This window comes from Drosophila ficusphila, unplaced genomic scaffold, assembly GCF_018152265.1.
Source record: "Drosophila ficusphila isolate 14025-0441.05 unplaced genomic scaffold, ASM1815226v1 contig_791, whole genome shotgun sequence".
Lineage (NCBI taxonomy): Eukaryota > Metazoa > Arthropoda > Insecta > Diptera > Drosophilidae > Drosophila > Drosophila ficusphila.
The window spans coordinates 4,548,439-4,566,084 of NW_025064737.1; the positions used below are offsets into that span (position 1 = coordinate 4,548,439).

General features: G+C 42.8%; 2 protein-coding genes across 2 annotated transcripts; both read right to left on the reverse strand.

The window, feature by feature from the left end:
• Positions 1–1,622: 1,622 nt before the first annotated feature.
• Positions 1,623–16,229, reverse strand: LOC108098644 (T-cell leukemia homeobox protein 2). Its single transcript, XM_017201719.2, has 4 exons — positions 15,637–16,229; positions 13,258–13,679; positions 8,318–8,546; positions 1,623–2,338 (listed from the first exon to the last, which is right to left on the reverse strand). The coding sequence occupies exons 1-4, from the start codon at positions 15,807–15,809 to the stop codon at positions 2,209–2,211; spliced, it is 954 nt and encodes a 317-aa protein (XP_017057208.2). The 5' UTR covers positions 15,810–16,229; the 3' UTR covers positions 1,623–2,208.
• LOC108098645 lies at positions 16,012–16,501 on the reverse strand. Its single transcript, XM_017201720.2, has 2 exons — positions 16,310–16,501; positions 16,012–16,256 (listed from the first exon to the last, which is right to left on the reverse strand). The coding sequence occupies exons 1-2, from the start codon at positions 16,482–16,484 to the stop codon at positions 16,012–16,014; spliced, it is 420 nt and encodes a 139-aa protein (XP_017057209.1). The 5' UTR covers positions 16,485–16,501.
• Between the last annotated feature and the right edge of the window lie 1,145 nt (positions 16,502–17,646).

The window sequence follows — 17,646 nt, forward strand, 5'->3', positions numbered from 1 at the left end:
ACTTCGGATTTCGGCCACTGTCCACTCATCCGGTCATCGGGTTGGCCTGTTGGCCAGGACTCGACCCCATTTCCGCCGGAGGCCCGAAGTCGTTTCATGTTGTATTACACTAAGTGGACACAAATAGATTGCTGTTCGGCCTCCTTCTCCTGCGTTCGAGCGCCTGTCCGCAAGTTTGCTCAATAATCAATCAAACCTGGGACTCGAAAACCCAATTCGGGATCCCAGAAACGGTAGCCAATTAGGTACAACCCCACATGCAATGCCACACACTCGCCTTCGGTGGATCCAAGGATTCAAACGAATCGGAACACCATCCTCATTACATACAAAATTCGATCCGTTCGTTGGCCGCTGGCCACAAAGAAATAAACCCCAGATTGTCCAATTAAACGCAATTTATGCGGATTTCCAAGTAGCCCAGTTTCTGCTCTATATTGAGAGCTCACACTTAAAGAAAAAATAAATGTCCTATTTAATAGTCTAACACTTCCCTCTATTTGTATTCTAAAAGTGTGGATAAAGCTTATCACAACATTTGTATACTGGTAAAGTTAAAATATAATTGTGTGTAACCCTGCAACTATTTAACTACAGTTAGTGTTTAAAAATGTTATTTCTTTAAATATAAAATAAATTGGTATAATAACGTAATTTAGAAAATAAATGTGCAATACTATACACATACCAGTTTAATTTACCCATACATCTTCTGAGAACAGTAAATCTTATTTATTGGCATTCATTGACCAATTCCCTTCATGTCTTTGTTTCTCCCAGTGCATCGACATCCACAAGCCCGGCAACGGCAGTGGCAAATTAAAAAGGTGTCTCTGCTGAAGCTCAAATAAACAGCATTTGATCGGCGGCGTCTGCAACTTTGTTGGGGCGCCGTCTTTCAACTCCTTGGCCCGCAAATCGTTTACTTCCGCACAGGCGACCACCGACCACCGACCGTTGACCACCAGGCAACTCGTAGGAGTTGAGGTCCGATTCGGTTCGGGACCGACCTCTTCGCTAATGTGACAGCGGCAACACTTTAGAGGCGGAAGGTCCAAAGGAGATGGCCATAAGTATAGGGCTACCTGTCCAGCGGCGCCTGTTTGTTTTGCTTTCAACGCAAAAACACGTAATATATTTATAATGAACGGCCCAGGGATATTCGCCCGCTAATTGTTGTTAGTTTTTCGTGGGGCGAGCATATGGCTGATTTTTTATAGGTATCCCAGTCATTAGCACGTCGAAAGGTATCCGGTTAAGCCGCAGGTTCCTATCAAAATTGGTCTACACCATCGAACACCCTGCGCCTGTCAATAACCGACTATAAATCATTTTCAATGGATGGTTAGAACTAGTTAAGGGTTGGAATATTTCCGTTTAACAACGGAACTCAACCGAAAAGGAAAGGAGGTTCCCCTTACATCAGATTTTGTTTGTTTTGGGGGAGTTTTCAGTTAATTTACTTCTACTTTGTCATGGGGTCTATGGATTTCGTTGTAATATCTACAAAAAATTATTATTAAACGTATTTGTTTTGCCTAAATACATGAGCTATAACAAATGAAGGAAAAAGGAAAATAACAACAATTAGTTTATATTCTTTGATTTAATAATGTGTTTATTTTCATTGCTCTTCTTGTTTACTTTTAATAATCGTACATGTAGTTAGGGTTCATAATTTATAATACTAGATAATGCCATTCGACTTAAGCCTAGAGACAGATATTACAGTTACAATACATTACAATTCGTATATAATTTTGTGTATTAAATATGTTATTTCTAGGCGTGGCTTCCCAGCTCACGGCGACGTTTTGAGATGCGGATTGCTTCGGTTGAACTGTCGAACAATAATAGTCTAAATGCAGCACTACGAAACACAAACGGAAATTCGAATTCGAGATTCTGCCGAACTTAAAGCGCTGGTCCAGGTGCCTCTTCATCGTCGTCCTCATCCTCATTCCAGAATCGGTTAGGTAAGCGTCACTACAGAGTAAAGCTAGGTATTTACAGTGGGGCCTCGAGACACGCCCCCTCCTCGTATGTACAGTGCGCACTGTCGGATCCTCCCGAACTATGTACAAAGCGAAGTGTATCACAAATAAACCAGTTCCCGCCAAAACAGAGCGGGCGGCGATTAGCATCCCGCCGCGTGCGACGCCTCTGCCCACGGCTGCAGTCCGTGCAGCGCCGCCAGTGGCGCCCCGTTCACGCCCCCTGGGAGCCCAGTGGCGCCGAGGGGGGAGCGAAGCCCTTGCTGATCGCCTCCGCCTGCAGCGAGAGCATCAGCCTGTTCGCCGCCTGCCGCTCCGCCTCCCGCTCCTCGGCCGTCTGACGTCTGAAATTGGAGGAGAAAAGGATGTATCGGTCAGATTGGGTTTGCATGCTTATAGGTTACAGGTAAGCAGAAGAGGCAAGTCGATATATGGGTATAGGAGTATTTTTTCTTTAAGGCCAAATTTTGTTCTTTAATGTTAGTCCTATTCACAGAAAGGTTTTAAATTTTTCTTCACTACCATTTATAGTGCCTAAAATTAACCACCAACAGAACCCTTACCCTTGTAATAGAACCACGAAATTTTATAACATGAAAAAGAAAATTTCTGAGAACAAGGTTTGTCCTTTCGGAATTCAAAGAAGCATTGGACTTAGCATACCAAAACTATTCATTGGACAAGGTAAAAAAATTGTGATCAAATCTTGCCAAAAAAAGTGTCAATCGAAAAACGTTTGGTTTCAAAAATGCAAGATAAAACTATGTTTTACGCGTGCTAACTTTTTGGGAGTGCCAACTTTTTATTAAGCTACATAAATCTATTGGAGATTGACAGATAGTAAACACACGTATAGCCAATTAAGTTAAAGCTATAATTTAATTAATTAACGCCCATGTGGAAGACTGTGTCACCTCCAATGTCTACTCAATATAGTCAATAGTGTATTTTGGGACCTAAATCATTAAAGAGAAATTTCAAAAAATGATATAACCCCAACAAATAAGACTCTCCAATCGATAAGAATGACGACAGTGCTTAGGTAGCCTTATCTGGCAAATAGTATCGCTTAATGTACATATTCATTATTGAAAACCAATTTGCCGCAAGCCCATTTCAGTCGGTCACACTTTGGGCGGTCCAATTGGGCGGGTCGGAACAGGAGCTCATCAAGTCATTATGTGGGCGGCCTATTAAGACCATTTAAAACTAATCAAATCAAATATGCTGACTGCCGCACAGGCACTCGGGTCCGTCGATTGTGCTTGTTTTTGTGGAAAATTAATTTCGTGCCGAGTGGAGCTGCGTAAATTGCATTTTAAATGCCCTGCGCTTAAAGGGGATTTGGCCCACTCCCCAACTTTCGAATGCCTCGGCTCGCCCTGCCAGCTGATGAATAATTCAAGGGTAAATTGCACTGCAGATGCACCGAACCTGCCCCGCGTTTGCGCAGCATTTTGCTCTAATTGTGGCCATGGACCTGCACCACCACCACTGCCTCCAGAAGAGCCACCCCTCCACCACCGCTGCTCCATCCACCCCCGCAAGTCGAGGGTTGTTTGTGCGCCATCTTGAATGTTTCATGAGCTAATGAAGTTCTCATGTTGCCGACTAAAGAGACGGAGGGAAGGGTTGCTCGAATTGTAACCACAACTAGGCGAGATGGCACTCGCCAGACATATATCATAATTATTGTTTAATACGCTTTCAATACGGCTTTCATCAGCGTTGTCATCGTTCAAACTACGGTTTCATAACTCGCAAGTGAGTCTCATTAAAAATACATTAGCCCGGGTATTTAGTGCAAAGTTTTGGACCCACAAATTGGAGCAACTAGCACGTGACTTTGTGCCTGACTAGTGGTTAAACCGAGGCTGTTGTGTAGCACATATGAGCGATAATTCACTCAGCTCTTCGAAAACTTTAACACTTTAAATGCTTTTTAATATTTAACTAACAAACATTTAAGACTTAAATTTAAAATTCAAACATTTTAAAGGTAGTTTCTTTAAGCAAACATTTTACTGACAACTTTTCCTACACCTATTTCCCATTTGCTCCCATAACAATTCAATTGTCTGCTTTTGGCTGCAAGTGAGTTATTATTCGCCAAGCACTTCGCTTTTACTTTTTCACCTTTTCGCCTTGGAGTCGGCTTTATCGGGCAGCATTTTTAACAGCTACCGCATGAAAAATTCAACGAAAATTGATTAAAAACTCCAAAACGAGCGGGCAAACGAAAAGCAAACGCAAACGCAAACGAAAGTGGCTGGGTTTTGTATGCGGGTTTAATTCGCTCTTTGGGGCTGAGACACAGAGACACGATTGTAATTTATCTTCCGTCACGGAGCTGGGAAATGTAACAAACGCTTTACAAATGTTAAATGTTGGTCTCTTGGCGCCATCGCGTTGATGTGGAAAGTTTTTGTTGCCATCCCCGATAAGTAATGGCCCGGCATTAGCCTAAAATGTTTATTAAAGCTCGGCCCATAAATCTCCAACGGGGGGATTCCCTCTCTTGGCCAAGGCCCAAATTGTCGCCAACGGAGGCAGCTGCTGTTCAAGACCTTTCCGGCCATGTCCTGGTAATTAAAATCATTTCACACACTGCACGCAAACGATGTCGGCAAGTCGAGAGCGGAGAAGATAGTCGTCCCAAAAAGGTCCTGCGGTAATTATCCCCCAAGACATAACAATTTAGCCAGACCATCAATTGACTGCCCAGAATGCCCAGGGATCTTAGGCTTTTTTTGCTTTCGGGCCCCAAGGGAATGGGCCACCGCAAACTTGAAGACTCTTTTCGCAGGACACGTGCCGACGGGCGGAACAGGATTGCGAGTTAATTTACAAATGGCTCTCGCCATTGTAATTAATTTTATTTGATTTTTCGGCTCCCGCCGCAGAAACTTTGCTTTCAGTCAAATTGATTTTTGCTCTGCGGTCAAAGTTGTTCCTTGGCATGTGTGTGAATTTTTAATTAGCCAGCTTTCGGCAGGAAAACTTCTGGCTATGCTGGGCAATTAATATGAAGTAGTAGCGCCGCAAAAGATTTGCCAAGAAAATATATGTGTGAGTGGGGACTTCGGGATGATGAACGAGCGTGTAATTAAAAAGGGTTTAGCGGCAGCTTGATTTATGGCTGTAAACCTAATTGAATTACCTATTTTAAAAGAGGATAGAGAAAAAGGGAGCCAGACACAAGTCAGACTGGGCCATTTGTTTCGGAGCCACAGGACCCAACGCCCGGAAGAGAGCTACGATTTTTCTTTTCCCTGCTTTGTATCTCTGTATCTCCATCTGTTTCCCAGGGTTTTGTGTTTGTATCTCAGTTGGCAGATTGCTTCTTGCCGTCTCCCTGCCAAACACATTGTCTGAGTGACAGGCAACAAGAGTTCATTCATTTGGCCGCGCAATTTGTTATTAATTATTGATGCCATGTTGTTGCTGTTCTCGTTGACTCGAATCAGTCGATAGCACTCAATATACAGACAATGTTCGTAATGAGGCATTCGCCTTGTCGCAAACGAGTTGCTATTTATTAGGAATTACGAATTGGGCAAGAGCGAGATGCAACTACTATAAGCAATCTTTATTCGTCGACTAATGGGCACACAGTATACATATAGCGCATAGCACATACGCCACGTTGGACAGGGCTAATTATTCAAATTACCGGCGAATGCAGCGCAGTGTGCATTAAGGCAATTATGTGAGCACATTACACATACCCTGGATATTTACGAGTAGTGCCGCCTCGTAATCATGCCATAATGTGCCATTGCCATTTCACTTAACCGCAAACGAGCCGTGGCCAAGGCAGTGCCGTTGCCGTTAACAAAATTGCGTTTTACATCATTAATTTTTACGAGCTGGAATAGGCCCAAAATGGCTGATAAGCCGGGAGGACCGGGCTCTAAAACTGCCGCCGCCTGCTAAGCGGCAATTAACGCGGCTTAAGCGCCGCTCCTCCCGCCATTTCTGCTTTTCCCGCTCCCTTTTTGCTGGGAAAGTTGGAAACTTTTCCCATTTAGCCGCCATTTGCCGTCGACATTATGATTGCCGGTAATCGCATATGAACAGCAAGACTATCCGAACTCATCCGCTCAAATTACTTCACATTCAAATGGCTTTAGTTGGCAGTAATAAAATAGAAAACAATCAGCTGCACGCAATATCACGCATCAATGCCCCGCTAAATTAGACACATTTCTTGTCTGACTAATTTCAGATACAAATAAATTGTCATTTGCATGTTGAATGTGTGGGTACATACCATTTTTTAATAGGGCTATAAATCTGAATAACTATTGCCAACAGACAGCTGGGCTTGAAACAGGGTAAGTAAAGCGTGAGCTGAATCTTATTAATCGACAAAAACAACCTTACTTTAAACAACACAAATAGACTTAGTGACTCCTACTAAATAGGTTTCAAATTTTATGAATTAAAGAAATATTGGACCTCAGCTAGTGTACATCAGAAGTTAATAAATTGATTTATTGATTTACAGTCTGCAAGTGGACCAATTTGGCGCCAGGCTTAGAGTCCTCATAAACTTTTTATACGCCCATAAAAATGTTTAATAAGCTATGCACTTATAGAACATGTTGAATATAAATGGTTTCGTTTATCTTCTGCTTCAATTTAAGTTCCTAAAATTAATTTTAAGCGTGTATTTATATCTTTATGTAACTTTAATCCTTAACCCTTTACATGGCAATAACTCCGATTTTCTTGATTTTTTTTTTGTTTGGTAGATAAGTGAAAATAAAAAATACACTTCTTTTTAGTTTTTTAATTTTTTTTGGTTTTACCTTATTTTTTTTACAAAAAGGGGTGTGATGCATTTCTGCATCAAAAGGTCTTAAAAGGAAAATTTTTTTAATATGTGTTTTAGAAAGATAATAACATTCATTCAATATTAAAATATAGTAATTTATATTTTAAATATGTCAATTTAAATTAAATTTTTTAAAGCAATTATTTTTTTTTTTTAAACATAAAAAAATTACACATTTTTCGCACTCCGTTTGGGAGAATCCAGTGAAGTTCGTACAATTTGCAGTATTTTTTTATGTGTTAAGCTACTTTGATGCATATCTGCAACAAAGCGAAATTGTTGATTTATTCGTATTATAATGCAAGAAACACAAAAACTCGACAAGATATAGCTAAATATAATACTTACTTGTTTAAAAATATAAATTAAATCAACTACACATTTTTTTTTGTTATTTATATTTGGATGAGAAACTGCACAACCAATTCAGATTTCCACATTTACCAAATTGGCGAGAAAAGTAATCAGCTGTTGAGTATTGGACAGAATTCTGACTGACTAACACTTGTTATATAAAAAACGAAAGTTTCTGAACTGCATTAAAAAGATTTCAGACAGTTTTGCAATGCCCGTTGAAAAATAATTGAATTTGAACGGTATGATGCAGATATGCATCACCACCATGTAAAGGGTTAACTTAGTCGCGTATTGCAACTGTCATAAAAAACCTTGCCAATTAGCTTGTTTAACAAGAGCGCTCTTTGTGGCTACAAAATGCAACTACCCCCCAGTAAACCTCGTAAATACGCTCCCCCTTCCTTGGGGCCGAGTGCTGTTCATTTAATGTGCTCATGCATATTGCATGAGCCACTTGCACCCCGTTTATGCACGCCGGGCTTTGCTGCCCTTTCGTCTAGTTGGGTTATGCCAAAACAGGCATTACCTTCGTAACTCTGGTAATATCTTATGGGTGGGTCGTACTTGGAAGGAGTACTACGAATAACTAGATTGGGTGGAATAAATTCAAATAACAAGAATGATTTATCAGTTTAGATATTAATGTGGAACTCAAACTATAATTGTAATTAGCAACGTGTGGGGAAGCATTAGAACAAAAAGGCAATGTTATGAATAGAATATACCTTAATAAATAATTGAATAAATATATTAATATGTATGTTGTATATAAATCAAATTTGGTTTCCAGAAAGGTATAAAAGGTCTGAACTGCACTTAAAAAACTCTACAATGAATATTAAACAATCCCAATCTTCTGTTTTCAGAGCATTTCTACTTCGACTATGCATCTACCCTCCTGTTTTCGTTATTTTTAACAAAAGCCTTTTGTGCATATTGTAGTTTAAAACGGCACGTGAAGAGCGTAAAAAGCGGGGAGCATAGAAGAGGGTTAGTGTCAAGCTGTCAGCACTTCCAAACTCTGAAAAATGGTGGCTGCCGGTGGGGACGGGTATTGATTTTTTGCCTCTGGCCCAGCGGGGATGCGGTGCCCGTTGAGCTGGGGTAACTCGGTGGCGGTACTCACCTCCACTTGGTGCGTCGGTTCTGGAACCACGTCTTCACCTGGGCGTCGGTCATCTTGAGGCCGCGGGCCAAGGCCGCCCGTTCCGCGGAGGCGAGATACTTCTGCTTGTGGAAGCGCTTCTCCAGCTCGGCCACCTGGATGCGCGTGAAGGAGGTGCGTGGCTTTTTCCGCTTCGGCGGAGTGCGGTTCTGGTAGGGATGTCCGATCCGTCGGGCGATGGGAAAGGCGGCTGTAATGAGAGGAATGTGTGAGTACTTAATAAGACTCGTTTAGGAGCGGCTTAATCCCCTGCACCTGCAGTCGGAAAAGGAAAACATGTGATTATACCTATCATCTGTGGTTTTAATGTGCTGTCTTAGACCCCACTCGTATATTATACCAATCAATTAACTAAGACTTTTAAGAAAACTCTTGGGAACTATAGGAAATAACCAATCACACTTTGAATTGGCATCATATTTACATATTTATTGTGATTTCTAGTCCAATAAATAAGAAAAGACATTTGTTTGTACTTCTATACTTTTCGTTAATCTAAACTGATGCTTCTATAAACCACTTTATACTTTAGAAAAGAAGAACCTCTCAAATTTTAAGTGCTATTATTGCGATTGCATTTGTAGCCGCCGTCTTTCCCTTCGTGCGGTGAGTGTCCTGGCGGGCAATTAGCAAACAATAAATTCCTAGATAACTGGCCATTTCCGAACGGCGCTTCCGGAGTTGAGCGGCGGCACCTGTGCGCCTGCGAGTACTTAGCTCCGCCGGCTACTCGATACCTGTTAGCTGTTACCTGGCCGGCTAAACGGGCAAACAGTCGGGCCCCTCCCGCTGCGAAATCAATTTGGAGGCCGCTGACTCGCTGCCTAATTGCCAAGGATTGAGGTTTCGGTCGGCGGTCTAGCAGGAGCCCTTATCGCCGCCTCTTGTAGACAAAGCACGCGACATCCATTTCCACTTCCACTTCCACAACCATTTCCATTTCGATTCGGGCCGAGGTTGAGTCATAAAGTCGCGCCCGTAGGACGCACAAGTGACCCAGTGTCCGAGTGCGAGGTCTAAACACTGGATACTGGGCACTGGGACCTCTGGATTTGGGCGCGGAACGGTGGCTGAGCCTCCGCTGGCGCTGAACCTTTTAAAATTCCTGCCAGTCGCCGTTGTGTGTGCTTTGTTGTTTATTGGGTGCGATAAGGCGGGCACAGTGGGCAACAAAATATTGAGGCGCTCGCACCAGCCACAATTAGGAAACCGGCTCACAGATGGACTGACTTGGCGTCCGCGGATGAGGTCAAGTCGCCGAGCAGTCGAGCAATCGGGGAGAAATTGGTTGGCCGGCCGTCGCCGAAAGTCGCCGAAAGTGATGGCCAATCACCTTCATCAACGCCAAAAACGAAGCCTGACTCAAAGCCGAGACAGCGAAAATGATTGTTAAATTATTCAAGATATTAACACATTTTAAGCAATGATCAAATCAAAACCAAATTGATAATATTCCGCAAATTAAGCCAATTAATCAGCACCTTAATGTTATTCAGAAAAATATTTTTGCGTGTCTCTTGAGTTATTTGCGAAAACGACAAATGACAATTAATTAAATATTAAGTGAAAAATGTTATTAAGGCTTGATAATGGCAATGCCAACACTTTTAACACATTCTTTTAAGTCAAATTGTTTAATATCACCGACACTTGAGTTAAGTTTTAACAATTATAATTCATCAATAATTTAAAATATTACGTATTTGAATTTGTACTTTAGACTGTTTAGTTAGTCACAAAATTATATTTGAAACGTTGAATTCTGGTTATACTTTTTGCATCCCATCTAGCTAGAAAAATATAATTTCCAATTGAATGATTTTTAAGAATTATGGGTTGCAAGAACACACCCAACTCCTTAACTGGAGCGTAAATGTTCAATGATTTACATCTAAAAGTAGATTCTCCCCCAATCCCATTACCTTAGATAACTTTCTAAAGTATGAAACCCTTTCCGATGGGAGTATTACTCATCGATTTGATTCCGACCAACTCCCATCGAAATTGAGTTGTGTTTATGGGCCTTCGAGTTGGCGTAGGAAAATGGCGCTGGGCTGTCAAAAGCCATCGAAAGCCATCAAATGCCGGCGAATGTATGGTGGGTGTTAAGCTGACAAATCATGCTTCTTATTGCGACTTTTCTCGCGAACCCTTTTCGGGTTTGGGCTTTTTGGCGCAAAGGATAAACATTCGAGCGTGCTTGGCATAAATTTTAAAACGGCTTCTGGGGCAGAGGTCGTGTGGGTTACCGATCATTTGAATATTTCAGGCAATATCAATTTCAATAAAAAGCCATTTATCGCACAACATAAGTAGCATCCTCAGGATTTGCTGTATCCTTTAAGGATATAACACACAAGTTGGGTGGGCGGGTTAAGGCGCATAAGCATAATTTTATGGCTTTCCCGGCACTTCACTGCTCCACCTTGCTTGTTTATGGTGTTTTCGCACAGGCTCACATAGGTATCTCCAAGATACACACGACGGTGAGTGAGAGTGTGTGCTGCGGCCAAGAAGTCTCACCAGAAATACCTAAAATAATGCAAAAAGCTTTTAGCATGCATTATTAATGGCGGCCTGTGGCTCGGCCTCGTTTCCTCCCACTCCGCTGTTTAGTGGTTTTCAAGAAACTAAGGAACTGCTACACTTCGACCTTTGCTAGTGATTTGAAGAGGCAGTATAACCTCAAAATTATCCCTAATAGTTTTTAAAATATTAAGAATATAAAATAAAAATAAAAGAAAAAATGTGGTTATCTGTATTTAAACAAATAGCCCTTTTAAATCAGCAATACCTCAAATAAGATGATTTAAATATTGAAAATATTGGAATACAATAAGTGTGTTATAACTGTTGTAAATATAATTGTAATTCACTGTTTTGTTATTCATTTTCCTGTACTCTATTGATTCATCGCTGACATTCGTGTGGGCAAGTGTCGTGACAAAAGCCCAACTCCCATTCGGATTATTTGGCTGTTATGAAACTGCATTAGGGCTCCGCATGGCCGAAAAGTAATTGGCGCCTGCTGCGAGGTTGTTTTCCGAAAAATAACGAAAATTAACATGCAATGGTTATTAATCATATGGCGCTAAGAGCCCCAGCGGAAGGGAAGGGAGGGGAGGAGAGCACTTTCAGCGGCGGACAGGGAAGGGATCGGATCGTATCCGAACCCTGGACGCTCGTTTGTCTTGTTAATGAAAAAAGCCAAGGCGCCAGCTTATCAGCCACAAGGCAAGCGACACAATAAACACAACAAGACTCAGACGAAGTCGAAGACAACGACATCGACGACGAAGACGAAGATGTTGACAAAACGAAGGCAAGCGCCAGAAACGTGGATCACCCGGCGGCCTCATAATAAGTGTGCCTCTCAGGTGGACTAGCCGACTCCAACTGACTGATCCGATCCAAACCGATCCGATCCGATCGGATGTCCCCTCCTCCGCGGAAGCATATACATGAACATATATATGGATAGGCATCCCTCGGATCGCTGGCATTCGAGTGGCTAATTAAAAGCTGACCATGTCAGTTGGACTCAAATGTGAAGTGCGGTATGCGGCGATAAATAAGCCGGCGAGGACAGAAAACTCACTCGCTGAGCCCTGCGACCGCCCAATGCGTAATTAATTCCTTTTCGGGCCCAGCGCGAAATTAAAAAGTCATGTAAACCAGCTCATTAAAATAACTAAAAAAAGGAGGCAAGACCAGAACCACTGGGCGGATGTCGGCCATAAAAGCCATCAGATTGGCAGCCAGCGGTTGGCTCCTAAGCCGCTTTTCCACATGGCCGAAAAAGAGCCGAATATTATGAGTTATGGGACGGGGAGGCCGATCCGCAGGATCCGATCCGTCGGCTACCGAGGCGTAATAAAATCAACGCCGTCTCATTATTTCAAAGGCTCGCGCTGTGCCGTCGCTTGTAGCTACAAGTGAAGCTCATAATGTAAACAAATTAACGAAGGGAGCCAGCGCATCCAGATGCTCCGATCCAGGGGATACGCAGATACGGATGCGAGGACGCGAGATACGGATTCTGAGCCAGCGGCAGCAGATACAAATGCAGATACAAATGCAGATACAAACACAGCTGCGCATGCGTATGCAAATAAGAGGGCGCATCTCATTCCTGTGTCGCTTCTGGGCGGTGGCTCAGCGTTAAGTTTTTAACTTAAGCTGCGATTGCGCATTTGAAGGCAAACATGTTTTTATACTTTAGCATCCCGAGCACTCGTGTGTGCGTACACTGGGCGAACAATTTCAAACAAAACATCAACATTTGACAAATTTAAGAACCGAAATTAATTTTAAAAACATTGAGTACAAGCTCTCATGCACATTTTACTTGCAACCAATTTATAATATAAATAATTATACTTTAAATTGGGGTCAGTGGTAGAGCATAAAAATTAAGGTAAATAACTTAGTTTAGTACTTTGAGGTACAAAGAAAATACCTTCATAAGAACATGTTGGTATGTGTATAACCAACATTAATTCTAAACATTGTTTAAAGTGATATAAGAATCTTTAACCACCGAATACCATCTAATTGGTATTCAAACTAAGAGCATAATCCTATGTAAACCACCAACTAAATAAAGATAATTTGGAACCCCACATTTCGTACCTCCCCAGCTAACTTATACTGTAATTTTACCCCATATTTTTCTCTCTGTGCACGAGTGTGTTGGCCAACAATGACATGCCGATAGGCTTGTTGCCTTAAAAGACTTCTCTGATCGCGCTTATTCGTTATTCGGGGAACAGTAGCAATTGCCACCGCGGGTTGTTTTTGGGGCAGCGACAGCAAGGGATCTCGGCGAACATGGGCCACCTCAACAGGGGGGCCCACTCTCGGGCTCCCTAGCTCCTTGACTCCTTCGCTCCTTGACTCACCTGCCAGCCGATCCTTGACCGCCTGATGGGCCAACGCAGCGTGGTGCAGTGGCGGAAGGGCCCAGGTGATCGGCGATCGCTGGGGCGGCACTCGCAGCACATGACCGGCGGGATAGAGGTGCGGGTACGAGTAGAGGGCCGCTGCACTTCCGTACGTCGAGTTGGCGATGCTGGTGGCCAGCTTATAGGCGGCCAGGTCGTGGTCCTCCTGCTGCAGCAGCTCCTTCTCCTCGCCCTTCTCCCCACTGTTGTTGTTGTTGTTATTGTTGTTGTTGTTGCTGCTGGAGCCGGGACTGCTCAAGTTGTTGTTGTTATTGTGGTGATGATGGCTCGTCTCGAAGGGCTTGGATAGCAGGCGTGATATGCTGAAGGGCAGATTCTCGCTGGACGAGGAGCGCGTCTGCTCCGACTGCAGGGATTCACTAGAGGAAAAAAAGAACAACCAGAAGACGTCAGAATCGAAGGGAAGAATACTATACTGTACAGAGGTGCGGGCTCATTAAAATGTGTCGCCTGATAAGCGGAAAAGCCGAAGAGAACTCTGGCCATAATTAAGCTCGATGCAGCGTGGACCAGTCTGGAAACCACTAACCAAAAGCCCACGCGAGCGGATAAGCGGTGCCAACGACATGCAGAACCCTTGTGGCCACCACTGCGTATACGCAATGCGTCTGAAAATTAAGTAATTATGCAAATGCTGACGGCCGTTAGAGGCATTTAATACGCGCCCATAAATCATCAAATGCCATCAGCTGACGCACCAAAAACAAGTCACGCACGGCATTTAATTTATAAATCACAAAAAATAAAAAACAAAAATCCATTTGGTGGAACAGGAATGGAATTGTATCGGAACAATGACTTCAAATTGCCATACACACAGACGCACACACTTTCCAAAATCAAAAGTTACGAGCATACACATATTTTTTGGCCAAAAGTTGCGGCTATCTGGTGCTCTACATTCGTTGGAACGCGCGTTTTATAGCATTTTTACGACGATCTCTATTAAAATGTTAATCCGACAAACGATTTCGTCTTTGTCCGGCATTCAAACCGAAGATCGAGCTTCAGATCGAGACCCAAATGGACCCGAAAGTCTTATCACAGCGCGTTTTTGGCGCCTTACTAATGTGCGTTTTATCGTCGTCGTCCATTCGAAACCCTTTCCATCCCGTGCACTATGTAAATTCAGGGAGTTTCTTCGTGAGTTTATGAGACATTTCGGACTTGATTCTTTTGGTGGCATTGTGGTCAATTCATTAGCGTTTAAGAGGTTTGTTCACACCGTTCTTCAAAGCGGAGAACAGCATCAATGGGCGCAGTTAGCACGGCCTGCCCGACATTCTGGCAGCTTGTTAGCCGCTTTTGTCGGCTAAAAAAACACCTTTGTAAGGCTGAACAATGCGTCCACACATCAGCGCATTTTAATGGCGTTAAGCCGAAGAATATGATCCGAAAAATAGGATTTGTGAGCATTGTGAGTGAAAACCCCAAAGGCTATTAAACAGTGGGAGTTATGAACACATAATAACAAATGTAAATACGTTTTCCCTGCTTTGCTAACAGATCGAACTTTAATGGGAGAATAAAATGCGGCCCAAGTCTGATTCCAATAACTGTAGCCGTATATCGTTTGATAGTTTTCAGTTTGCAAGAATGTATTATGTTAAACTATCATTGTATTTAATATTTAATGTCACGAAACAACTATTCATAAATAGCAATCCAAAATTGTTTCCTGTATTAATGAAAATGATTAAATGTAATAATTTGTATACCAATTGATGTACTGAGCTGTTTACTTAAATGGGCGCAATCCATTAAAATTTTTTGGTTACTTTCCATAATAAATTGTTTTAGATAATTTTGTGTCTACTGGGTGTAGTTAGATGGTAAAATAACCGTATCTCTATTAAAATTAAGTAAAATTTGTTTGTTAAGTGTTTTTTTCGGTAAATAAAAAGGTATTGAGTGGAAAATTTTTACTTGTCTATGGTACTTTAAGTGATTCAGACTTTAAAAGTGTTTATATATTTTACAGTTTGCAAAAACGAACGTTTTTAATCATTTAAGCTAATATAAAATGCTAGGCCTTTCTTAAAGCCCTATATGCGCAAATGAGCACATATTGAAAACCAAATATTTATTTAAAAGGAGAAGTATTTCTGAAGAGTTTGTCTTTTCATAATTAAAATGTTCGCCTTATCCCTATATTTTCTGATAAATGATTCCCCTCTTAAAAGGCCTATACAAAATATTCCTCACTTTGTATTTCAAAAATTTCAACCTATTATAAAGTTCGGTTATTTTTATGTTCCAAATAAGCTTAAATGGCCTTTTTTTAAATATTTTCTATTCAATTCCCGCGATCCTCACCTCAATGGCGTTTCGGACTCATCGTAGCAGCTGCCGCCGTCCATATCCACATCGGATCCGCTGCCGCAAGACATCCGGGAGTCGGAGTCGACGTCCACGTGGATCTCCTGCTCCTCGACCTCGTCGCCGTGCTCGATCTCGTGCTCGTGGTCATCCTCCTCGTGGCTGGACATGCTGGCAACTAGTGGCGCCAATGTGGACTCCTTCACTGCACTTTGAGATCGTATTGTTCACTCTTTTAAATTGTTATTGATAGAGTGTTTTTGACACTGGACACACACAAAATGTTTAATTTCTGTTTGGGTTCCGCGTTTCAGCGTTTAAGCACCCGTTGAGGGAAATTCCGACTGCGAACTGCGAACTGTGAGCTGCGGATTATGGATTCACGGGTTCACGGATTACGGATGGCGTGGAGTGGAGTGCAAATTGCGAGCTGGGAGCGGACGCGTGCTGGCGGGCGAAAACGCTTTTCATAAATGCAATCAAATTGTGCCGACGGCCGCTGCTCTGCTCCGTCCTCTGCCGACAGTCGGTTTGTTGGTGGCTCTGGGCGGTTGGAGTGAGCCGGAAACAAGTCAAACCAGTTGTCCGGCAGCGGCGTCGACGGCTCTGCCGACTTCCTTCCTATTTCGGTTAAAGAGCCAGTTTGCCACCTTGTTTGAACCTAACCTACCATAATACCAGCAACCTGCCTCTTCTGGTTGGTCCACCCTCGAGTGCTCTGTCCCGCTCTGATCGCACATGCGCCTCGTTGCCTCTCGCTCGTGGAAACAGGTTTCGCTCTGCCCGTTTATGGGCAGCACTGGCGCGTAATTGAGGCCGGGGGCGTGGCCTCGGCCAACTGCCATTGGTTCGCGGACAGAGTTTCCCCCCTCCGTTCACTGCGATCCCCTTTTAGCTGGCATTCGCGACGACATTTTAAATGGAAAACGTTTTGCTTTTGGGGTTTTTTATTAGACGAGAGCATGAAGAGAATGTATTTTTATTTTGATTGTTTCTATTTTTGGGTTAGCCAAGCGTTTCCACTCTGCCATCCGCCATCTCACTCGCACTGTTGGGGAGTACCCTGGAAGTGCGAGCGAGACACCGGGAGAGGGAAAGAGAGCAACAACCGCCTGCCGACTCTTTCCCGGGGAAGTGCAAATGTGGCAGATTAATAGCACAATTGGAAATAGCGTTCTGTCAGCTTGAGTTCACAAAGCAGCGGAATTCGGAGCGGGAGGGGTGGCAACTCTGCACCACTTCCTAATGTCCCTGACTACTCACTGCTTACTCTACTCACTACTCTGCAAGGCAATGAGATCTTTATTAGCGCCAAGTGTTCTACGCGCTATCGCTTGGCATTTGGCAGGCGGCGATTGCGATAAGGAGACTGTGGCCCAAACCACACGAATCCAATCCATTTGCCGTGGAAATGCAAATGCAAATTGCCTCAAAGGCTGCGGATGCAGCGGCTCTGGCATTTTCCGCAAGTTCACCCCACGGGTTAATTGACAGTTTTCCTTGGGCACGAGCCATGTAACTGCTGCCCGGGATCTCAGGTGTTGTTTGAGCGAGTCTGGTATCCAAAAGCAGAAGCGAATGCCTGGGATGCGTGTGTGGGGCCAGAGGAGATTGCGCACTCCTTCTTCATTAGCCAAGATAATGTCTTGCTGCGGAATGTGCGGAAAGCTAACCCCTTTCGAAAGTCAATGATGAAAAGAGCTTACTATAAAAAAGAAGACTGGTAGGGTAATCCCTCAACTCAAAAATACCATATGTCCTTTTCGGATAGATCAGATGATTATTAGCATTTGATTTCTGGTGATTCCATTTAAGCACAAACAAGTAAAACATTTAACATATTTTCTTAAATTTTTGTGAGGTATTATTAGTTATTTTTTGGGCTATGAATTTATTAAATTACAAGAACCACATTCTGACACGCACTGTAGCGCTTGTAAAGTAATATATTCAAGGTTTTCACATGATCACGTGTTTTATATTTTTCCTAAGTTATTATTATTATTA

Coding starts and splice junctions, on each gene's coding strand:
- LOC108098644 (XM_017201719.2), bottom strand. CDS start 15,809: ATGTCCAGCCACGAGGAGGATGACCACGAGCACGAGATCGAGCACGGC. Junction 13,680..15,636: donor GAGTCCGAAACGCCATTGAG/GTGAGGATCGCG, acceptor TTTTTCCTCTAG/TGAATCCCTGCAGTCGGAGC. Junction 2,339..8,317: donor AACCGACGCACCAAGTGGAG/GTGAGTACCGCC, acceptor CTCCAATTTCAG/ACGTCAGACGGCCGAGGAGC.
- LOC108098645 (XM_017201720.2), bottom strand. CDS start 16,484: ATGGCAGTTGGCCGAGGCCACGCCCCCGGCCTCAATTACGCGCCAGTG. Junction 16,257..16,309: donor GGCAGGTTGCTGGTATTATG/GTAGGTTAGGTT, acceptor CGAAATAGGAAG/GAAGTCGGCAGAGCCGTCGA.